General features: G+C 45.8%; 1 protein-coding gene across 2 annotated transcripts in view; it reads left to right on the top strand.

Moving 5' to 3' along the window:
• Positions 1 to 25,064, top strand: part of necab2 (N-terminal EF-hand calcium binding protein 2) — an 80,635-nt gene that overhangs the window by 27,133 nt on the left and 28,438 nt on the right. For both annotated transcript variants that reach the window (XM_048973584.1, XM_048973583.1), the window contains exons 4-5: positions 1,904 to 1,929; positions 3,014 to 3,111. In XM_048973584.1, coding sequence (XP_048829541.1) covers positions 1,904 to 1,929; positions 3,014 to 3,111 — 124 coding nt within the window. The remainder of the gene's footprint in view (positions 1 to 1,903; positions 1,930 to 3,013; positions 3,112 to 25,064) is intronic.

Below are 25,064 nucleotides of genomic sequence, written 5' to 3'. Positions count from 1 at the left end.
CAGCCAGCTCGGTGTGTTAGGGCCCCTGCGGCGCAAGTCCCTCTCAACCCTAGTCTGCTCTCATTCCCTCTCTCTGTCTTTCTCTCTCTCTTCCCCTTTCTCTCTCTCTACCCCCCCGCCTCTTTATCTCTCTATCTTCCCCCTCCTCTCTCTCTTCCCCCTCCTCTCTCTCTATCTTCCCTCTTCTCTCTCAATATTCCCCACCCCTCTTTATATATATCCATCCACCTCTCTCTCTCACTCTCTCTCTCTATCTTCTTCCTCCTATCTCTATCTCCCCTTCCCTCTATCTTCCTCCTCCTCTCTCTATCTTCCCCCTTTCTCTCTCTATCCCCCACCTCCTCTCTCTCTATCTTCCCCCTTTCTCTCTCTATCCCCCACCTCTCTCTCTCTATCCTCCACCTCCTCTCTCTATCCTCCACCTCCTCTCTCTCTATCTTCTTCCTCCTCTCTCTATCTTCCCCCTCCCTCTATCTTCCTCCTCCTCTCTCTCTATTCCCCACCTCCTCTCTCTATCTTCTTCCTCCTCTCTCTATCTTCCCCCCTCTCTCTCTATCTTCCTCCTCCTCTCTCTATCTTCCCCCTTTCTCTCTCTTTCCCCCCAGCTCTCTCTCTCTCTATCTTCCCTCTTCTCTGTTTTCCCCCCCTCCCCCCCCCCACCACTCTCTCTGTCTTTCTGCACTTATAAAACACTCGTGGTACAAGGTCTTGCTGGTACCAGCAATGTTGAAGGTAATGTACCACAGACGTGGACCACAGCCCAAGCCCTCTTAATAACGTAGGTGTGTTTTGTGAAATTTATAAAGGAATTAAATGTGCTACAGGCTGTGCAGGAGCAGTTTGATTGAGGTGTGATGGGAGTGCCTGGGAATGAGCAAAGCGCCCGCCTGCCAGGTGCCCACAGCTCGCTGATGAAATGGTAACACTGGCATGCCACCATGGAGATGGCTGAGGGACCAAATGCCAGGCTTCAATATGCAGCCATACTGGCCAATTAAATAACGATGATGTGACAACATTTACCTCTGAAGAGCAGCATCTACTGAGACCAGACCATGAGGCGGACGCATGTGCAGAATTTTTTTGAGACACTGGATTAGGCTTTGCAGGGCCAATAATTTAATTATTCAGTGGGCCTGAAGTGAAATTCATTTTAGGAACTACATATTTAATACATTATTGTGCATTAAAACACTTGTGAAGATCTTTGTCCATTTGAATGATTTCCTATCTTGCATGTGCTGTATAATGAAATGTATTTTATTGTTGGGTAAGTGATAAATGCTGTCTGCCTACTTAAAAGCACTGTAACTACATTTAAAAAAAATCATAAACACTTGGGAGGTTTGCGTGTGTTTAGTTGACTAATCCTGTGATGGAGATTACTGACTGGACTAATTATATACCAGTTATTGCTTGTATGAGTAATGAAGGAGTCATTAATATGTAAAGTCTAGGAGCATCAGGAAAGGGTGTTGTAAGAGATCACCCAGAATGCACTGGGGTCACCAAGATGGCTGCAGTTCCATTCACATCTTTATTTTATGTTCCTCGGTCCAATTTGCCATTAGTTATATTCCCTCTGCTGGTCAGAATGATCATCTAGTATATGTACCAACAGCAACGGTCAGGCAGCTCCTGAGGAAAATGTTCACGGGGGGAATGTAGAAGGTTCCCTCTTTTGGGTACCTCCAGTTAAGCAGGTGAGCCTGTGGCCGCCGGTTCTCCCTGACGTTTCCTGGCCGAGCCAGAGGACACGTCACATGGCGTCCATCCCGGCCCCCCAGCCTCGCCGCCTTACCTTCCTTCTGTCTGCTAGCTTTTCCTGGCCTCACCTTCTCTCCTGCTCTCCCTTTCTCCTTCTCCACGCCTGTCTGCTGCTTCCTTCCCCGTGGTCTTTCAGTAATGTCGACACTAAGGAACTCTGTGGTGAGTACCTGACGATCGCTGCTTCCTCTCTGTGCCTGTCTGCCTACTTAGCGAGCTTTTCATGCTAATAAAAGGAGGACTGCTAATGAACCCGTTGGACCATGGATGTAAATTATAGGGGGATGGGGGGAGTCTGGGCCCCCTTAAAATGGTGGAGACCTCAACTTTTGCGCAACCCAAAGTTATGCCGTTGCTTTGGACCCTTCGCTCCTCTCCATTGCCCATTTTAAAGCCAGTGACCCATTATGTGTCTGGGCAATGTAAGGCAGAACATAACCAATGAGAACTGGAGTGTAATAAGGACAGTAGATCCTATGCCACCGAGAAGCCTGGGGGCCCAGATAGAAGGCAGGATATTACCATCACCAGATGGCAGTTATATGACAGCACTTTTAGTAATAGGAGCATTTGGGTGCCTGGTGATAAGAGTTAGTAATGAATGAGTAATCTGAATGGTGCTGGTTCAGTTTTAATTACATCAGTAAGATATACAATTGTCAGAAGGGTCAGAATTGCATGTTACTTTGGGCAAAAGTGTGAAAAGTTTGTGTTTAGTTGTATTGATTGCTTAGTTATTAAAGTGTACAGTAAAGAGCACATGGCCTCAATGAACCTGATCTGTGTCTAAATGTAGACGAGTGTGTGTGTGTGTGTGTGTGTGTGTGTGTGTGTGTGTGTGTGTAGGTTATGTGATAAAAACCTGTTATTTTGATGATGTGGGAACCATTTTTTGAGTCACCACAGGGGGAAACTCAGTTTTATAAAAACCTGTAACTGCAATCAAAAAACTAAAAGTGCCAAAAGACTTGTGTTTTGTTTGGTTACTTATGGTTAAGGTTAGGGCTGGGTGGGGGTTAAGGTTAGGCCTGGGTGGGGTTAAGGTTGGGTTAAGGTTAGGGCTGGGTGGGGGTTAAGGTTAGGGCTGGGTAGGGTTAAGGTCGTCATGGCTGGAATTAGGGTTTTTCCCATAGAAATGAATGGATGGTCCCCGCAAAGATATGAGTGCAGGTGTGCGTGTGCGTGTGCGTGTGCGCGTACGCGTGCCTTTTAAGGCTGTGTGAAAGCTGTGGTGCTATTCCTCCAGACTACTTTGTGAAACACATGGGCGACTACGAGGGTGTGCTGGCCTCGCTGGAGACACTGAACCTGTCTATCCTCAGAGCCATGGACTTCACCAAGAAGGTAAGAACGAGCGCCGTGCCTGTCACCGGGCTTTTACTCTGCCATGTCCTTTCTCGCTCAGACATGGTGGGACCAAAGCAGACCGGGTACATTGCATCCGCAGTTCAGCTAGTCGACATCCCGTCATCAGGTCGAACATCGCTTTCTGTACTCTTCTAATTTATCGTTAAACATGGTTTTTGCAGTGGAGGTCACTGGTCATCATCAATAAGTTGCTTTTTGTGCTTATCCAGGTCAGCTGAACCTTTACACAGGGTTTAACTTCGGTGGGCAGTGCCGGCCTAATGGTTAGGGAAGCACACTTGTAATTGAGAGATTGCAAGGCACCACTGCCCTGAGCAAGGTACCCCCCCCCCCCCCCCAGCACTGCTCCCCGGGGGCTGAATTGTTCACACTGTGGAGTGTGAACAATGTCCACTGATCACCAAATTCTAATTCAGGTCCTTCGGTGTAACTTCTAACTGTGGTCATTATATGTGTCTTGTAACTATGATCATGCCGTTAACCTTCTAACCACTTTCCTCTCTTGAGTATTTCTCTAGTCTTGTGCTTTAGGTATCTTTGAAGTTTGCATTTGTGTTGATGTTACTCAAAATCGGCCTTATAAGACTACATGACGTGGCTGACATTTCAAGCAATTCATTTAATAGCCCTTGATAGCCTTTGATAGCGTCTGTTGCTGCCCTCTTCAAGTCGTGACGTTATTTGCCATTGTTTTATTTTTGGACTCTGTCGCGATGTAAAGAACACTTAAGCCTGACAGCAACAACCTGCAAGCAATTTAATAAAAATTTAATCCGGAAAACAAACAAAACAGGCATTTTATGTGTGACGGTGCTGGAAAGTTTGTGAAGCCCACGGCATCTGTGAGTTGAATCTGTTCTGTGAGGGAGGAAAGGGCTGAAATTCCTCCAAGCTGAGATGCAAGACTGATCAACAGTTAGCAGAAACATTTGGTTGAAGTTATTGCCACACAAGCGGTTCTCACCGGATACTTTGTCACGCCCAAATATGTAAGATTTGTTCATTTTCCTCAGTAAATTAAGATATGATGTTCTCGCGTCACTTGTTTAATTTGGTTTTCTTTATCTAGTTTTAGGACTCGTAAAAATATGACCACGTTTTAGGTCATAATTATGCAGAAACTGGGAAGATTCTAACAGGTTCACAAGCCTTCCAGCACCACTACATATCAGCCCTGTGACCCGACCCTCAGCAGCGTGCCGCTGTTCTCTCATCCTGCGGCTCCTGACCTGCTGCCTTCCCCTCGGGCACCTGTGGCAGGGCGCCACGAGCACACATCCAACAAGACGCCGGAACAGCCCCCTTCTGCTTTCCTCGTGCTGCGGGTTAATGTGTCTCCCCTGCAGATGGTATTTGATGGACCGCAGATGATCTGCTGCGGTTTGAGAGGTTTGGTCAGCAGTTTGGTTGGACTTTAGACGGACAGACCCAGATATAACCTGCTTATTTGGCTATCGTGTCTCGGTTTGTGCCGGCGTTCATTCGGCACCGGACCCCTCGGACAGGAGGAGACTCTGCTTGTGAAGCCGACTTGCTTCCACGCCTGAACATCCATTCCCAACGAGAGCGACTTCTCTCCTTTTTGGTCTCCATTATTTCCCTCAGCAGTTGCTTCACTGTATATGTGCTCCACTAATGATGTGAAGAGCCCGTGTACAAGCAGGATTTATGTGGAATAAATTCCGGTAACGAAAGACCCCGCTGGAGAGCGAGGTGCAGTGTTTGTCCTGGCAGCCGACACACAACGGGCATCATGTGTCAGCTGATATTAGCCGTCTGACAAACAGACGAGGACGGCAGGGATCAGAGGTGGTTAGATAAATGTAAGTTTAGACGTGTTGGGGTGGAATATTTCAGGTTTTTCTCTGCCGTGCTCATTCCGTATTCATAAAGTTGCAGCCCATATAGGTGCCCCCTAATATTCGGCCGATAAAAATTTCAGAAATACTCCAGGGATGAGCCTGATTCATCTTTTGTTTTCAAAAATAACAGGCAATCAATAGGATGTAAACGCTTGTTTTAAATTCTGTATGTGGTTAGTAAGTGCATGTGCAGACATGCACATGGAGGTCAGCAGGCTGGTACCTCGAGGTGATGGTATCGTCAAATGAAATGCCTAAACATTTTTTTTCCAATTATTGATCGATTGGTTGTTTTGGTTGAGATTAATTTGAGATGCCTGTCATCTGAACAGATGATGTTGTGTTCAATGGGAAGTGGTGATATTTCTGTGTACAGTCGATATTAATTTCACTGCCTGATTTCGTTTTTATTGTATTTTGTATAAAAGTCTAATTATATGTGTAATACTGCAGGTGAGATTTTGGAATTTATTCCATCCTGGGGGGAGACATCTGGGCAATGAACTCTATTTTTCTGCCAGTATTTCATACCCACCCCCTCCTGAGCCCCCCCCCCCCCAACCTACCCACCCATGAACAGTTGCCACAATGTTGAGAAATGCACCCCTTCAAAACGATTAGACAAGTCTGTTACACTGCCTTGTTTCCATGGAGACAAGCCTGTACACCGCGTGCTGGAGGCTCACTGCCTCGCTGGTGTTTAAAGGCTGCACTGTCACTGTTTAAAGTAACTTGAGCAAGGCTGACAGCGATCCTGCCGTCATCCGTGTGAACAGCTCGCTGCTATTCCGACGCTAGTTAACGTTCGTCGCGCGTGACCTTTCGCACCGCCTCCGTCGCACGGAATAAATCCCGGAGACTTTACGGGGAGGGATGCTGCCACTCATTATTAATGCCAGTTCCTCATTTCCCCCACAATTCATGAAATATTAACAGCACAGTGTCAATCACTGCATTTTCTCTACTCAGTATTAGGATGTGACAATTAAAATGCGACGCTTGGGTCACCCGCCTAGTGTCATTTTCCAGTTAAAAGATGCAAGGTGCAAACCAACACGTTACAGGTTTCCAAACGGCAGATGTTTGTTCAGCTGAAAATAGAATTCACTGGATTTGTGTCTGCACACATGCATTTAATATTCCTTCTAAGAAAAAATATTTTCCCTTCATTTTTAAATTCACTCGAGTTAGTCTGTTCACTGACTGTTACCTTGTCTATTTTACAGCTGTGGTCCTACTGTGATTACATTAGATTCACTCTGTGCTGAGCTGTTTGTGGGTGCATGGTCTGTGTCCTTAAGCTGTGCACATTTTTTTTATTTTTTTTGAGTTACCATAGTTACCATAGTGATGCCCCCCAGTTTGTTGGACTAATTCCTCTGATATGGAGTCTGCTTTACATTAAGAATATGGCATTTGCATGTCTAAATGAGTAAATGTGCCCTATTGATTCTAGTTAAGATTTACCCAACAAACAAAGATTTACTGTGGGTTTACTTATTTGTTGCTGGGTTTGTGTACAGTATGTGGCAGTTCGGGAACTGCTGTGAATGCTGGAGGTCGTGTGAATTCAGCAGCTATCACTGTGTACGTGATGGAGGACGTGGTGATTAGGGTTGTCTTCACTCCTCATCTGCAGGTTTTAATTATATACACATACATCCATAGCTAAAAACAAATAAAATAGGTGAGAAGCGGGGGGGTCTCTCTCTGGGGGCAGAGCTGGGAAACCACAATAATTCCTACTGATTTTGCTGTTCCCCATCCCCAGTGTCCATAGTAAGCATGTTGTGCTGTTGCGTTGGTAACCCATCCAGACCAGGGTCCCCCTTCATAACCCATCCAGACCAGGGTCCCCCTTTATAACCCATCCAGACCAGGGTCCCCCTATATAACCCATCCAGACCAGGGTCCCCCTTTATAACCCATCCAGACCAGGGACCCCCTTTATAACCCTTCCAGACCAGCGTCCCCCTATATAACCCTTCCAGACCAGGGTTCCCCTATATAACCCATCCAGACCAGGGACCCCCTTTATAACCCTTCCAGACCAGCGTCCCCCTATATAACCCTTCCAGACCAGGGTCCCCCTATATAACCCTTCCAGACCAGGGTCCCCCTATATAACCCTTCCAGACCAGGGTCCCCCTTTTATAACCCTTCCAGACCAGGGACCCCCTTTATAACCCATCCAGACCAGGGTCCCCCTTTATAACCCATCCAGACCAGGGACCCCCTTTATAACCCTTCCAGACCAGCGTCCCCCTATATAACCCATCCAGACCAGGGTCCCCCTTTATAACCCATCCAGACCAGGGACCCCCTTTATAACCCTTCCAGACCAGGGTTCCCCTATATAACCCTTCCAGACCAGGGTCCCCCTTTATAACCCTTCCAGACCAGGGTCCCCCTTTATAACCCTTCCAGACCAGGGTCCCCCTTCATAACCCTTCCAGACCAGGGTTCCCCTATATAACCCTTCCAGACCAGGGTCCCCCTTTATAACCCTTTCCAGACCAGGGTCCCCCTTTATAACCCATCCAGACCAGGGTCCCCCTATATAACCCTTCCAGACCAGGGTCCCCCTTTATAACCCTTCCAGACCAGGGTCCCCCTTTATAACCCTTCCAGACCAGGGTCCCCCTTTATAACCCATCCAGACCAGGGTCCCCCTATATAACCCTTCCAGACCAGGGTCCCCCTTTATAACCCTTCCAGACCAGGGTCCCCCTATATAACCCTTCCAGACCAGGGACCCCCTTTATAACCCTTCCAGACCAGGGTCCCCCTATATAACCCTTCCAGACCAGGGACCCCCTTTATAACCCTTCCAGACCAGGGTCCCCCTTTTATAACCCTTCCAGACCAGGGTTCCCCTATATAACCCATCCAGACCAGGGTCCCCCTATATAACCCTTCCAGACCAGGGTCCCCCTTTTATAACCCTTCCAGACCAGGGTCCCCCTATATAACCCTTCCAGACCAGGGTCCCCCTTTATAACCCATCCAGACCAGGGTCCCCCTATATAACCCTTCCAGACCAGGGTCCCCCTTTATAACCCTTCCAGACCAGGGTCCCCCTATATAACCCTTCCAGACCAGGGACCCCCTTTATAACCCTTCCAGACCAGGGTCCCCCTATATAACCCTTCCAGACCAGGGACCCCCTTTATAACCCTTCCAGACCAGGGTCCCCCTTTTATAACCCTTCCAGACCAGGGTCCCCCTTTTATAACCCTTCCAGACCAGGGACCCCCTTTATAACCCTTCCAGACCAGGGTCCCCCTATATAACCCTTCCAGACCAGGGACCCCCTTTATAACCCTTCCAGACCAGGGTCCCCCTTTTATAACCCTTCCAGACCAGGGACCCCCTTTTATAACCCTTCCAGACCAGGGTCCCCCTTTTATAACCCTTCCAGACCAGGGACCCCCTTTATAACCCTTCCAGACCAGGGTCCCCCTATATAACCCTTCCAGACCAGGGACCCCCTTTATAACCCTTCCAGACCAGGGTCCCCCTTTTATAACCCTTCCAGACCAGGGACCCCCTTTTATAACCCTTCCAGACCAGGGTCCCCCTTTTATAACCCTTCCAGACCAGGGACCCCCTTTATAACCCTTCCAGACCAGGGACCCCCTTTATAACCCTTCCAGACCAGGGTCCCCCTATATAACCCTTCCAGACCAGGGACCCCCTTTATAACCCTTCCAGACCAGGTTCCCCCTTTTATAACCCTTCCAGACCAGGGTCCCCCTATATAACCCTTCCAGACCAGGGACCCCCTTTATAACCCTTCCAGACCAGGGTCCCCCTTTTATAACCCTTCCAGACCAGGGTCCCCCTTTTATAACCCATCCAGACCAGGGTCCCCCTTTATAACCCTTCCAGACCAGGGTCCCCCTTTATAACCCTTCCAGACCAGGGACCCCCTATATAACCCTTCCAGACCAGGGACCCCCTTTATAACCCTTCCAGACCAGGGACCCCCTTTATAACCCTTCCAGACCGGGGACCCCCTTTATAACCCTTCCAGACCAGGGTCCCCCTTTATAACCCTTCCAGACCAGGGACCCCCTTTATAACCCTTCCAGACCAGGGTCCCCCTATATAACCCTTCCAGACCAGGGTCCCCCTTTATAACCCTTCCAGACCAGGGACCCCCTTTATAACCCTTCCAGACCAGGGTCCCCCTATATAACCCTTCCAGACCAGGGACCCCCTTTATAACCCTTCCAGACCAGGGTCCCCCTATATAACCCTTCCAGACCAGGGACCCCCTTTATAACCCTTCCAGACCAGGGTCCCCCTTTTATAACCCTTCCAGACCAGGGTCCCCCTATATAACCCTTCCAGACCAGGGACCCCCTTTATAACCCTTCCAGACCAGGGTCCCCCTTTATAACCCTTCCAGACCAGGGTTCCCCTTTATAACCCTTCCAGACCAGGGACCCCCTTTATAACCCTTCCAGACCAGGGACCCCCTTTATAACCCTTCCAGACCAGGGTCCCCCTTTATAACCCTTCCAGACCAGGGTCCCCCTTTATAACCCTTCCAGACCAGGGTCCCCCTTTATAACCCTTCCAGACCAGGGACCCCCTTTATAACCCTTTCCAGACCAGGGTCCCCCTTCATAACCCTTCCAGACCAGGGTCCCCCTATATAACCCTTCCAGACCAGGGACCCCCTTTATAACCCTTCCAGACCAGGGTCCCCCTATATAACCCATCCAGACCAGGGTCCCCCTTTATAACCCTTCCAGACCAGGGTTCCCCTTTTATAACCCTTCCAGACCAGGGTTCCCCTTTATAACCCTTCCAGACCAGGGACCCCCTTTATAACCCTTCCAGACCAGGGACCCCCTATATAACCCATCCAGACCAGGGTCCCCCTATATAACCCATCCAGACCAGGGTCCCCCTTTATAACCCTTCCAGACCAGGGTCCCCCTTTTATAACCCATCCAGACCAGGGTTCCCCTTTATAACCCTTCCAGACCAGGGACCCCCTTTATAACCCTTCCAGACCAGGGTCCCCCTATATAACCCTTCCAGACCAGGGTCCCCTTATATAACCCTTCCAGACCAGGGTCCCCCTTTATAACCCTTCCAGACCAGGGTTCCCCTTTATAACCCTTCCAGACCAGGGTCCCCCTTTATAACCCTTCCAGACCAGGGTCCCCCTTTATAACCCTTCCAGACCAGGGTCCCCCTTTATAACCCTTCCAGACCAGGGTCCCCCTATATAACCCTTCTAGACCAGGGTCCCCCTTTATACCAGACCTGAATGTTCATGCCCTAATCTTGTCAGGTGCACTTTATGTTAGGGATGGACGATACCACTGATTTTCTTTTCAATCCCATTTGGCCCAATACCAAGGTTGAAATCACTGATCTAATTTTCCGATATCCTTTGCAGACCCCACCCTGACAGTAAAATTTGCTGAAGAGGGGTGGCTTGGGGGTATTAACTCCATATGGGCTGGCCTGCCTAGTAATAGCTAATGTCCTGGACGCCAAAGTAATACAAACATTTGCATTACTAGGTAAAAAAAAAAATATATATATATATATATATATATATATGTATGTATGTATGTATATATATGTATATATATATATGTATATATATATCTCTTAACCTTAGAATCGATTCTCAAAATTGGGGGCAGAAGAATCGAAATGTCAGTGTCGAGCCACACACTTCACGTCTAAGAATAAGACTCTTTATTGTCATTGTGTCAGAAATACAACGGAATTTGTTTGTTAGCTCACAGCTCAGCAGTAAAGAGGGTTACATTCATGTGCCACATTAATATAAAATACAGTTTTGTAGACATGGTGTAAATATAAATAAACCTAATATAACTATTGGTAAAATATAAAATAAGAAGTATATTCCCTAGTGCAGTGTGCTGGATGAAAAACTTATTCACAGATTTAGGTATTTGCAAGTCAGTGTGATTTAAAGTGACCAAGTGCATATCAGCAGCAGTACGGAGGTGTGGATGTGAGTTAATGGTCAGTGTTCTGTAGTGGGAAGGGGCGTAACAGAGGCCACTGCTCTCGGGAAAAAGCTGCTCCTCGGTCTTCCCATTTTTCCCGTTGTTTCTCCCTTGACTCCCATTTGCCCCTTAAAGGGTCTCCTTCTAAAACCCTCCCCCTCGTTTCTCGTCCTGCACCGACTTTGTAACTATCACCGATATATTTGTGTCTAGTATCAGTGATCGATCCCGATAACCGCCTAACCTGTGAGCCGGCAGTGAAAGTCACTGAGCCTGCGGACGCTCTTTAGCGGACTGACATTACGTGGTGCTTTTATCCTGTGGAAAATGGACTAGACTTAATAATAAATTAAGGACACGATATGGGCCGTATAAAATTCATTTCCATCATTTTAGCAGTCTTTTAGCTCTGGGGCGGCTAACTTTGAATACTGACTAAAGTATAAATATAAGTATAAATATCGGCCAGCCAACATCAGACCAACGCTAACGTGTTGTTTTGTAACAACACCGCTTTCATAACCAATATATACTGTATATATACTGTATATATGTATATATACATCTCCATGTGTTTTCAGGCCATCTGTAGTATACATACCCCTACATATGAACTTCAGCACAATGTTGTATCATAAAGAAATGGATAGCAGATGCGAGAGGCACCAGTCACTGCCTTAATCTATCATGTCTCTTCTGCTGCTTACGCTCTATGCTGTAGATCTATGTTTCCCCCTCCCCCATAGCATTAAAGTGCATTTTTCACTCCCTGCCATAAAGTCGACTTTATTACATGCCGGAGTGTTTTCCTCCCTTTACCCTTGTGTCTCTGCCTGCGTTTTCATTTGTCACATCGTTCCCACGTCAGGCAGCTAATGCAAAAAGCAAGTCCTGAAGACCGGCGCTATCATGTAAAACAAAAAACTTTCTTGGAAGCATTTATGCGCAGGAAACAGAGTGTTTCCCAGCACTAATACGCACTCCGTGGCAGAAGGGAGTGCGGCCCAGAGGTGTGCAGGTGCCCCTGGTGTGGGGGACACTGACGTGCATTATGAAAATAATTAAGGGAATCTGAGTGTTTGGAATATAAAAATAAGTCATAGAAAATTTTGGGAAAAAAACAGTTTTAGGTTGAATGCCTTTTCTTTGTCATTAATTCCTGTGAGGCATAGAATGTCAAAAAAAATTATGCTAATAAAAATTTTACTCTAGTTGGTTACACAACATCTTACACAAGCTAGAATGTAAGCCCCCACCTCGATTGTTCCATAAAAGAGATCAGCTTCCTAAACCCAGAGCTTTACGCTGGATAGTGAGACCTCAGAGAGTTTAGGGTGATGACCGGTTTACCTGGTTAAGCTGAAGTTTACCTCAGGTAAGCGACTACACACCTGGGACTCTGTAGTTGAATTATGTGTCTCTTTGGATCCAGTGCTGTACAAAATACCGATTTATCGAATTTATCTTAAATGCATTTAATATCTCAAGTTTGATCAAATGCATTTTAATCAATGTATTATTTAGGGCTCTTGACATGTGAAAATGAGCTATGAATTTAATTTATTTTCCCAGTATGTATTTCCTCAGCAAACTTGTAATGCTAAATCGCAAAATGCAAAAATATTTTGCAATGTCTGCTGTAAGACCAGCATAATAGGAATAATATTCCAAAAAGTGGGCAGTGCAGTTCAGTGGTTATCCCTGTGGTTATCTTTGTACTTCCCTGTGCTAACCTCTGTGTTTAATCCTGTGGTTATCCCTGTGGTTAATTCTGTGGTTATCCCTGAGGTTAATCCTGTGGTTATCCCTGAGGTTAATCCTGTGGTTATCCCTGAGGTTAATCCTGTGGTTATCCCTGTGGTTTATCCTGTGGTTATCCCTGTGGTTAATCCTGTGGTTATCCCTGAGGTTAATCCTGCGGTTATCCCTGTGGTTAATCCTGTGGTTATCCCTGTGGTTACCCCCTAGGTTACCCCTGAGGTTATCCCTGTGACTACCTCTGTGGTTATCCCTGTGGTAAATCCTGTGGTTACCCCTGAGGTTATCACTGTAGTTATCCCCAAAGTTATCCCTGTGGTTATCCCCATGGCTGCCTCTGTGGTTATTTTTTACACTGGCAATATCCTTTGTCTAATACCAGTCATTTCCCGTATTTGGCTCCTAGCTCACTGTACCTCATATACTTCACAATATGAAAGCTGTTTTCCTTAAGCTGCAAAGCAAAAATAAGTTCTAATGTATGTAGGGGAGACAAGTGGACAGTTGTTGAATCAAATCTGGTATCTATTAACTCATTAATCTGTGTACTTTTAGTAATACAGCATCAGAGCTTTTGCCAGAAGCCTTAAGCTTGCATTAGTGTGTTAAACGTCTGTCCAACAGCCGACCCCATTCAACAGCTATCCCCAGTCTACCCTAGTGCATTTTTATGGCTGTGCTGATTAGTATGATTCATTGAATACATCTGTGTGTTAACTAAAGGAGTTCAGGTTAAGTAGCACAGACAGGCAGCCACTCTCGGGATCCTTTTCATTTATTCTCGTCTCCTGGCCAGCTACCCCATTTCCTGCTCCTGCGTACAGAACAATGCCAGGCGTGTTGTGTATGTAGGTCAGCGGGTGGTATGTAGTCAGAAAGGTGGCGTGTTCCACTTCCAGGATGGGCTCTGCTGCTACCTGGCCGCAGGGAATCTGAATTATCTGAATTATGTGGTCCGTGTGTATAAATGAATCAAATTTTCGCTCGGACAAAAGCGACCTGCAAGCCGCAGCGCAAGAATAATTATGAAGTCCGTCTCTTTTGTGAGAGTCTCTGTTAAGAGTCATTGTGTACTCGGGAGAGTCTGAAAATGAACAAATTCACGACATCTGCCCGATCACATCAGTGAGATGGAGCTGCTGCTTGGAGAGAGCCATGGGGTGTGGAGAAAGGCTGAGAAGATGGTGTCATTCCCGCCTGTTTGGACGAGGGACAGGCCCTGTCACCCCGGTGTTATGGGTGACTGGCAGCTCTCACAGATGGGCCCTTTTCGGAGGGATCGTCGCAGCGAGCAGTTCGGCCAGAAGGCTGTGGCTTGTTTGGGGAAACCGGCGTCTCTCCACAGGTGAATTCACTGCCAGTGTGAAATCCGTCTGTCGCTTTTAAAAGGAATTACCTGCTTTTCCATCCCTTCCACTAACTGTCATCCCCTCAGCCTCCTGAGTGACGGACCATTTAGGGTAAATTAGAATCCCTCACGCCAGACAGAATCCCAGGGCCAGACGTTCTGCTTTACGACTCGCAGATGTGATCGTCGGGGGGGTCTGATACGTTTCTGGGGGGAGCAGCGGGGCTCCGATGGAGGCCATCGCTCTGTCTGATGTTTATTTGCAAAGAGAAAAGAGCTGAAGTTCGGCTGCGAATTCAGTGGGTCGCTTTAGCTCCCGCTATTACGAAAATCCTGTATCGATACGTACGGAATGTGCTCATTCACCGTTGCAAGCGCTTGTGTTCCAGCTGTTATAAATATAGTTATGGTAATTAGAGTGGCACGTATTTCTAAGCCCATTTTAATTGCCTCTTAAACAGGTGGAAGGCTCTGACAGTAGATACCATGGGTGACAGAAAAAAGCCCGAACGGGAACGCTGGGTTTATTAGAGCCTACTCACTCCACCGCCCCCCCATCCGCATGTGGACTCAGCCTGCTCGGGCCGCTTTAATGAGCTGGTCTCATTAACTTGCTCTCGGCTTCCCCCACCCCCACCTCACCCCGGATGTGGACGTTTTCGGCTGCAATGCAAGCGCATCGCTCCCTGCTGTATACCAAACTCACCGGCAGAAACGCGTTCTAATGTTTCAGCTGTGTATACATACATAAAAGGCCTGATTTTGTTTTATGTCCCCTGCCTGTTCCATTTCTGGCACGCTGAGTAGATCCCTCTCCAAACCAGGCTGACGTCCCTCTTTCTCTCTGCCAGCAAAGAGCCTTCAAAGATTTTTTGAACTAATAAAGACTTTGAGAAATTTCTATGGGCTTCTGCCTTTCTTTGGAGATCTGTCAAACGAGAGCCTATTTTCTGCGATCGTTATGAGTAATCTTTTTGTGAGGCTCTCATATATACAGTATATTAAAATACAAGCCATTTAGACTAGTGTCACTAAGTCAAGAATCATTTAGTGGACGTGGATTCTCCCCTTTTTCTGGCCTTTATTTGTATTTTTTTGTATTTTTTTCCCCTAATTAATTAATAATGTATGACGATGCAAAATGTGTAAGGGAGAAGACTGGGAAAAGACTGTAAGTCTTTTGGTGGTAATTAACTGTGGAAAAGACGCATTAAGATCAGGATTAAAAGTAGCAATAGGAGAATTCCTTTGGAATGCACTGCCACGCTCTGCAATGGAAGTACCATCAAAGAAAGTCATTTATTCTAAGAGTTGTGATTTATGTTGGGAGAAAACCGGGCATCTATAGCAACAGGAATAATGTTGAATCCAGGTGCTATTGATGCAAGTTTGTTTAAATTTAATAGTTTTTTTTGTGTACTTATTGTTCCAGATTATGGTTTAGCTTGTCGGACTCTTGGACTGAGAGCCGAAATCTATTTTCTGGGAAGAGTCAGCTGGGGTGACAACTGTTAGGTAACAGTGACAACCACTCAGATGGGGCCGAAGCTCTTTGTTGCCGGATGTACAGCAGATCTGAGTGTGAGCTGAAATTCTGCAGTGCTCGCATTACAGTGACGGGTTGAGATATATGCTGTCAGTCTCACACTGGTTTAACTCAATGGGGTCTAATAATGTAACCAGTGAGAGGCTGGTCGAATCTGTCAATGACGGCGCACTGTGCTCCCAGCCAACATAATGTTTTCTGATCACTAGAGAATTCTGCAGAATTAAAGCAGTCTTTAGTTGAAAAGTTGGGGGAGGGGCATCTTTGAATATTCACTGTGGCTCGGCTCTGCTGGGACACCAATCCCACCACTTTGTTGGCAGAAATCAGTGGTTTTGTTCTTGTTCGTCTATATCTGCCGCCCCCCCCATTCCCTCTGTGTTTGTCAGGATCTGCTGGAAATGCGGCACCTCGTTTGAAGTGATAATGTTTGTTTGGAGAACAGAACGAGATGCTTTCAAAGCTGACCAGATTGTGACAGACTGTTTCACTTGTAAGCACTATAATTAGACTACTGCTGGAACCAGAAAAAATAACGAAGTGTAAATATGCTTCCAGTGCTTCCAGTTAACAACAGTGATTTTCACTAGATATTGATGATATAATCTGATAGCAGCCTTAAGGGACAAATGAAAGATTTTTGTTAGTCCTGATCTACCAACATTTTTTTTTCTGTGCTAAATAAGATTCAAATTAAAATGCTCTTTATCCGGAGTGGAAAGCAAGAGAACTGCCAATTCACCCCCTGTACATGGAAGTGTAATTAGTGAGCCTGTTATTTTTATGTGGTGCTACAGTAACATCAAGAGCACATGAGGCTCTGAAAGATGGCTGATGGGTGAAGATAGTGAAAGAGTAGGATGTTGACAAGACAGGAAGTGATGTCACAGGCTGCGGAGATTTGCTGATTAATTCAGTCAGTCATCCTTTGGTACTCACCCCCTCCATTGCTACCTGCCTTTTTAAATTGTACTGCATTGAGTTTGGGTCAACTGCAGAACATTGACCTCCTTCTGGCCCTGGTGTGTTTCCTATGGCCCTGGGGCTGCCTGCAGCACTCGGTGCTGATCCATCTTCTCTTCTCCCCCGAGATCTGACCACAACTGCTTTTTGCTTTGGCGTAAGAGTGTTTGTTTGATCCACCTATAAATCAAAGTTTGCTTTTGGGATAAAATATAATCTTAGCGATTATATGTAGATTATCTACATTAATGAGTGGCAAACTGAAGACAGAACTAGTGATATGTATATATACAGAACTAGTGATATGTATTGTCAGAATTCACGATTCTCAGACTACTGACAGGAAACCTGAAGCAGCTGGTTTGGATTTTTTCCAAAATTCTTCCCAGAATCTGCATACCTGCAAGAGAAAACCGAAACCTCGGAAATGCGTTCCCATTATAAACAGTTGGTTTAATCGCCTGCATTGTGCTTGGTGCAGCAGAATTACGGGCTGTGACGGAGGTCGATGTGCTGGGTGTTTGTGCTGCTCCTGATCTTTAGACGCCTTCCTTAGCCAGCTTCCCCTCACTGCAGGCGCTGGTGTGGATTCCTCTTTCATTAAACGCCATGTGATGAAGGGCAAGCAAACGCAGAACGGTTTATGTCCTTAGTAGCATCAGCCTGCACCACACCTCCCAGTGCCCTACATCAGTGGTTCCCAAACGTCGAGCCACAGAACGGCCAGTATTACACTGGGCCGGAGAATGCTGGGGGTTTGGGGGAGGGGTTAATTAATTTTGAAAAATATGGAATATATTTTCAAGCTTTTTAAAAAAAAATGTTTTAAACCATATTCATTCTGGGGGGCGGCATGGTGGTGCAGTGGTTAGCACTGTTGCCTCACACCTCTGGGACCCGGGTTCAAGTCTCCGCCTGGGTCACATGTGTGCGGAGTTTGCATGTTCTCCCCATGTCGTCGTGAGGTTTCCTCCAGGTACTCCGGTTTCCCCCCACAGTCCCACAGGCTAATTGAAGTCGCTAAATTGCCCGTAGGTGTGCATGTGTGAGTGAATGGTGTATGAGTGTGCCCTGCGATGGGCTGGCCCCCCATCCTGGGTTGTTCCCTGCCTCGTGTCCATTGCTTCCGGGATAGGCTCCGGACCCCCCGCGACCCAGTAGGATAAGCGGTTTGGAAAATGGATGGATGGATGGATATTCATTCTGATAGCATATGAAGAAACAGGAGCTAAGGGCCCTGACAGATATCAGCCCCCCCCCCCCCCACCATCTTGGGAAAGAAAGACTTATTTAATCTGTCGCCTCCCCCTCCCCCTCCCTGACTGATCTGCCACTACCCCACCACCTCACGCTCTGTTAAACTGCGCAAGTTTGACCACCCCTGGAGATGGGAAAAGTCTGCAAAGAAAAGTTAGCAAACCAGCTGCGATGATGGCAGTGTTATCATATGTAATCCAGTCAGTCAGACCTTCGCCCGATATATGCTGGTCTGTGGTAATGAAAAGGCCCCCACACTCTCCCTCTATAGCTCTTAATGAACGAGCATCCGTAAGCGTCCTTTAGTCTGTAATGTCTTAACTAGTTTCTTGTCTTGTTTTTTTCAGTAGGCCGATCATTCATTCGTGTTCTCGTTGTTATTTTGGATATCGGAAGCACTTGAACTTTCGAAATGTTTTTCTATGGCTTCTCAATGGCTTCCTGTGCTGTATGTTGACACAAAGGCGAATGTCATTGGGTTTCCGTTACTGTCAGTGTCCAGGTATAGAATTGGGGGGGGGGGGGGTATTGGCTAATGAGGTATAAAGTTTACATGAGTGTGGTGGGGAAAATCTGACATCCCTGTAAGCATTCCACCCCCTCATGTCAGCGCTCCGGTGCCATTTGGTCGGAGGCCTTTGAGAAAAGGGCAAATACCGCTGTGAATTAAAAATTAAATCGTCAGACTGTCATTTAAGGTCAAAAATCAGTTTGTTTGAAGGAGCACGACATGAGCAGGATTAAACGCAGTTATACCCTGAGGCTCTCATGCATCTTCTCTGTATTCTATACTCTTGTTTTTTCTTGCATCACTTAACCAAGAACCTTGTGAGGTTCTAGTTATGTATTTTTTTTATTATAGAATTTCACTGCGTTATTTTTATTTCTGTTTGCATCTGGCCAAACATCCCGATTCACGTAATTACCGTCGTTTGCTTATTTCTTGGGCTCTCATTAAATTGATTTTTATCAGTGAAGTGGCTCCTCAGTAGGTCTTCACAGCTATAATGCAGGTCCACCCGCGGCCAGTTAAGTCAATTTAAGTTCTCCAGCTGCAGGGCTGCTCGTCACAGGGGAGACAGAGTAAGTCTGAGCGTGTGAGCTTGGATAATGGTAGTTTTGGTTTGGAGAAGGTGGGATGTCCATTTGGTAGAATTGTTCCAGTGCCCAGCCATGTCTTTCTGTAGCCCTGTCCAGCTGTAACTCTGAAAGAAGGTGACTCCTGGACACCCAACTATTTAACACTGAGTGAGTGTTGCAGCCACCTTTTCCCATGACCGCTCTGTCGAGCCTCTGTTTGTTAACAAGATGCTGAACCCTGTCGGGCCGGACTGAACTGGCAGCTGCTGACTGAATTCAAGAGAGATTTAAATCCATCCTTGGAGTCCAGAAGATGCTCATGCATGTTACCCTGAGCTCCCCTGGACCACCATCTTTCCCACTAGCACCTGAGCGACCGGTTCTATCAGCAGTGTCTGTCCTGTAAATTTTTGTAAACCTACATTAATAATGCTTACTAACAGTTTTAAATACAGTGATCACCCGCTGTATCGCGGTTCAGCTATCGCGCCCCCCGCTATATCGCGGATCAGCTATCGCGCCCCCGCTATATCGCGGTTCAGCTATCGCGCCCCCCGCTATATCGCGGTTCAGCTATCGCGCCCCCGCTATATCGCGGATCAGCTATCGCGCCCCCGCTATATCGCGGATCAGCTATCGCGCCCCCGCTGTATCGCGGATCAGCTATCGCGCCCCCGCTATATCGCGGTTCAGCTATCGCACCCCCGCTGTATCGCGGATTTTTTCCCCATGCATCATAGTTCTCTGCGTATCGCGTACCTTGCTTGTCGTCTGATTGTTGTGAGAACTTTTTTTGAACTTTTCGTTTTGTTTTAAGCCCTATACCATGGCTCAGAATCGTACCAATACCGAACTTAAAATGTTTTTATTTACATATTCCATTACGTATACAGAAAGAGACGTGTATATATACATATATATTATTATTATGTTACTGACATCCTTAGCCCGACATCCACATATCATATGTGTTTGCAAAGTGTGTTTTAATACGTTTACATGTGTTTAAAGTGTGTGTGGGGGGTATTTTAACGCTTAAGCTATAAAAAATGTGTATTTATATGGTCTTTCTATATCGCGGATTTTCACCTATCGCTGATGGGTCTGGAACGTAACTACATAACTATCTGTGTTTGTGACACGTGTACTTTTTCATATTCTGTTGTTAAAATAAAAAAGAACAACAACATTTATTGCTAACCCTTTTTGAATTCAGATAAATTCCGCTAAAATCGGTGTATATTTCACTGTATTGAAAATATTGATCATGTGTTACTGAATGAAATCGAATCATATTGTAGAAACATTTTAGAAAATCACCAGATAATCGCTGCATTGCAAAATCAAGCCCGAATTTCATCATGGAGAAGCTTATTTACCCCCCTGTTATAAGCTGAAATTTACCATAGTATCCTAATTGGTACAACCTCTGATAGGGTCCACAGAATCGCGCCCTGAAAGTCCTCTTGGGAGCTGGTTCACTTCGACAAAGAATGATAATGAATTGTCCAGGCGTTGGCCAAACGGATCGAAATCTAAGCAGGGTTTCATTTGCTCTCAGCGTTTCATACCTTTTCCTTGGCCAGACTATTCATAGATTGTATTGATCACACACTCATGTCTAATAAACTTTTCAGCTAGAGGAAGAAAATAACACTGCAAAGGTAATGAAACCGGAATCTCAAATTGCTGTATGTAGGTTACAAGACCGTAATTACATGCCAACGCCATAGTAACCGATAAGTCTTCTCCTGCCTCCCCCCTCCATCATTTACAGCCACATAGGTTTTTAAAAAGGAGAGACAGGTTATGGAGCTGTTGCTAAGCAATTAAACCATGGAGACTGTAAAGACAAAGAGAAGAGCCACTTTCTGGGGCAGACATTTACATTTTCATTTACATATTTAGCAGATGCTTTTGTCCAATCAGATGTACAAGTGAGGCAAGTAGCACATCACGAACCTCCATGCTGTCGTGGAATCAACTATGTATAAGTGCAGCTAGGCTGAGCTTCCAGTGAACGGTACTGGTGCAAGCAGGACTGGAACAAGAGGTTCTTCTTCAGTCTCTTCTATATTCCTGCTATTCTCCAGGTGACCAAGTGATTGTGCCCCTGAGAATTTGACGACGTGGAGCTTTTCCTTAGAACTGAGGCAGATTCCCTGCAAACATCACCGGTCCATCTCACTGTTAATTCTTCTGACTTGTATGGGAGAAAGGGTTTGTTTGTTTTCATTCTTTGCTTTATAAACTTTCAAGACAAAGGCGTCATTATGTTAATCCCTCAGTAGCGATGTGGCTAAATCCTTCACTCTCTAAGTGGTGCTTTATTAGCTCAAGGGACACTGTTAGTCATCTTCCTGCCCTGATTCTTTTAGCGGCATTCTAACGAGGGTATATTTATGAACAGCTGTCATCCGGAAGACAGCCGGGGTGAGGCCCTTTGGGGGTTGGGAGTCAGGGTTCTCCACTCAAACCAAACCAAATCAAGTAGCTTGCTCCGTGTGGGTGCCGGGTCACGGCTCGCTGCCGAGTCCTGTGTGCACTGATCTACGTTTTTCTTCAATGGCTGCAGCCTCGACGTAGTCCTAGTGGTTGGTGTTTGCTGCCTTCTGTCTGAACAAGCGGAGAGAGTTTGCGATATATCGGTTACCCTATCAGTACCAAGCTCCTTAAAAATCGAGACATTGGCATCAGTCTAATGTCTCAATCTTGGCCGATATTTCCGACCCATATTTAGAATTTAGTCTTCGAAGGTAACGACACCAGAGCTAAAGACACAACTCAGGGCTCTCAAACTTGCCAGTGAAGATTAATATAGACCTCACATCTTTTTAAATGAAATCTGCAGCTCAGACTTCAAATTATGTAATGGGTCATAAAAAACCATCTCATTTGACCATGAAACTACCAAAATAATGGAGATGATTGCATTGGACGCGCAGCCATTTTCCATAGTTTCTATAGTTTCATTGGACGACCAGCCATAGTTGCATAGTTTCATTGACTCTATGGTCTCCCAAGGTGGTGCTGCTTTGCTGACGTCTCACTGCCTGTAGTATATGACGAGGTTGCTGCACACATTTACGGGATCTTAAGAAGTAACGTCACCAGTGTTTCACTACAGATTTGTGGAGCCTGTTGATGCTATCGGCCCGGTTGATGGAAAAGGCCAAAATTTCCACATCGGTGCACCAGTTTAGTTCACTGCGAGCTTGGATCTAGCCCTCCGAAATGGTGCCTTATTTATGCCCCTAATTAGGCATCAGGCCTCCTAACACCAAGCGACACACCAGGCTTGCATTTACACACCACACTCATCACTGGCGGTGGATGATTGCTAACATGAGCAGCTCTATGGTTTTATCAAGCCCAGTTGTTTTGTCATAATTGGGTGCGTTCTAGCTAAATGATGATGATTTGGAATTGAACAAATGGTGAGAGAGTTATAGAGGGGGTGGGCGGGGGGGGGGGGGGTCTCAATCTCCCGTGCTTGTTAACGCGTGGAGCCTTGCAGGTGTTGCTGTAGAAACGTGTCAGTCGCTTGATGAGGCCGGCCCGCCTTCGTGTCTCAATCAGGGGGTGATACATTGCCGCTGTCTTGACGCATTTGTCATCCCGCGGCATGAGCATCCGGAATTGGAGGCTCTACACGGAGCTCACATTTGCACTCATGATTCCCAGCAATTGTCCGTCTGATGAAAATTACCTTGACGGGGCAATTGCGATGAAGATGCTGCCCCTGTTACAGAACTGCCGGTACTGTGGGGTGAACGGCCACTGATATAGCTGCCGTTTTGTGGGTATAGAGTCATTTTGTCCTCCTTCAGCTTCGTTGAACACCCAGGCTCCCCCTGGAACCTGAACAGAATTACACATGTTGGTGCGTTGCTGTCGGCAAGTGCCTCAACAACCTCTGGAGTGTGTTGTCTCCTGCCAAGTCCCGACTCCTCGGGCGAGGCGATTTCGCCAATGAGAAGCCGTCTGCCTCTGTGGACGATCTCCGCCGTGGCAGCGGGATGACTGCTGGATGGGATCGCGGCCCCCACCTCAGGCTGTAGCTGTTTCAGATGACCGCGCAGGATTGAGTATCCCAGAAGGCCAGGCACGCTGCTGATGCCTTTAAAAACCTCTGTCCATATCAAGCTTCAGTTGAATGAATCTGAACTCAACCACAGTCATGAGGAAAAAAGCAGCTTTTGCCGTATCTATTGATCAACTATTTTTCCCCTCCTTGTAGCTTATACTTAGTCCATGAATTCACCATTCCCTTCCTTTCTAGATTTAATTAAAATGGACTCTTTCAGTGCTCATCTTAACATTCACTGAACTGAAGTGCTTTATCCTCTCAGATGTTATCAAATTACTGTATTCTTGCAGTATTATAAGAAAAATGTGGTGACTTACAGCTCTTTTCTGATTAGAGCTGCAGCTCTTGGGATAAAATTGCTGAAACTGATTAGATTTATGAAGTGGGGGGGGCATCTTGCACTTATTACTTTACATGGTTTGTAACGGCAAGATTGGAGGCTGTTTACTTCGCTTGTACTATTTGGTGGTTGGGGGAGGTCCAGTGAAAGCGAATGTCTCACATTTCACTTTCTGCAGAAAGGCTGTTTTTGAAATAAGTTGTGTTAGGGAATACTGTGGGTGTTTATGGATTCACCGCCATCTCCCAGAAAGCTGGGAAAAGGAGAACATGTAGCCTACCGTTTTTCAATATCACTCACTATTTTTGCCACTAACATCATAGCGTCGACTTGAGTGTGATGTATGGCTTTTTGTTTTGCAGGTAAATGATGAAGAGCTACCATCTATCATTACCAGGGAACATTTGCTTTTAAGGCTGAAACAGACAGATTGTGCACTGGTTTCCGTAGCATTGGGCGGGGGGTAAGCTGTTCAGGAACAAGCTAAGGCCCTCAATTACTATAGTGAGCCATTCCAGTACACGGATTTGCACTGGAGATGCCACAATATCATTTATCATTGGTCCGATCCCAATACCGATATAAAAATTTTGAGTATCTGCCGATACCAATCCGATATTTTTTCCACTTTATCAACTACTGAGAATTAAATAATATTTGAACCAACGCATTTTACATAACAAGGCTAAGTACACACGTTCAGTGTTGTGGTAGCATCGTTTGAGTATGCCAGGAACCGAAATACATGGTCGGATGGCAACATTACTCAAACACAAGCTGTGTCACTGTACCACAGCACTGTGTTACAAGCAGAAATCACAACTTTCACAAAAATGAACAGAAATATTTCTCAAAGTACAAATTGCGTGACCTGTTCACTAATGAAATATAATAAAGAAATCAATCGTAGAATTATCACTGTGTACCAAACTAAACATTTCAAGTCAGGAAGTACACAAGTTTCCTGTATAAAACATACAATGGATCACAGGCACAGCTTCTAAGTAGTAATTAACCAAACTTTTAGAAATAATACTCTCAAGACATCTAGTTTGTATAAATTTTAGTGAGCTCAGGGTTAAGAAAAATCAGCCCTCACCTTATGTACATTGCACTCTGGGTAAAATACAGTAAAGTAGAGTAATACCCTTTTACATTTCTGAGGAGTAGAGGTGGAAGATGCCTGTGAATGTGAAAATTCGTAAATAGGGTTCATGGTGAAGCTCAATCTATAACCGTCTGTTAGCCTGAAAGATAACATAAGTCTATTAAAAACGTCTAAACAGTACTGTACAATTAGCATGTTGAATTACTTTGTGTTTTCCTATCAAGACCTTTTTTTTGTAAATTGTAGACCATCTAAATTATGACCCTGTATATGGAAGACTGCTACCATATGCATTGGGAGAACTACGTTTTGGACTCTTGGATTATTAAGAATGCTAAATTCATGGCAGATTCCACTGTCAGAAAGGCAGCTGACAGGCCGAGCGTACTATATTAAATATGTAGTATGCATTTCTGCTAACAAACATTGTGTATCACTAATATTATATGGTATGATTTTTTTTGTTATCCTGTTAATTTTCACTGTTTGTTTTTGGCTTTACATCGTGTGTGAGTTTCTGTAATTTTGCAGTTCTAAAAGTTTAGAAGTTCTAAAAATATTCCCATTTACTT

This window comes from Brienomyrus brachyistius, chromosome 13 (genome assembly GCF_023856365.1).
Source record: "Brienomyrus brachyistius isolate T26 chromosome 13, BBRACH_0.4, whole genome shotgun sequence".
Classification (NCBI taxonomy): Eukaryota; Metazoa; Chordata; class Actinopteri; order Osteoglossiformes; family Mormyridae; genus Brienomyrus; species Brienomyrus brachyistius.
The sequence above is the reverse complement of the archived record's forward strand: the minus strand, read 5'-3'. Positions and strand labels throughout refer to the sequence as shown.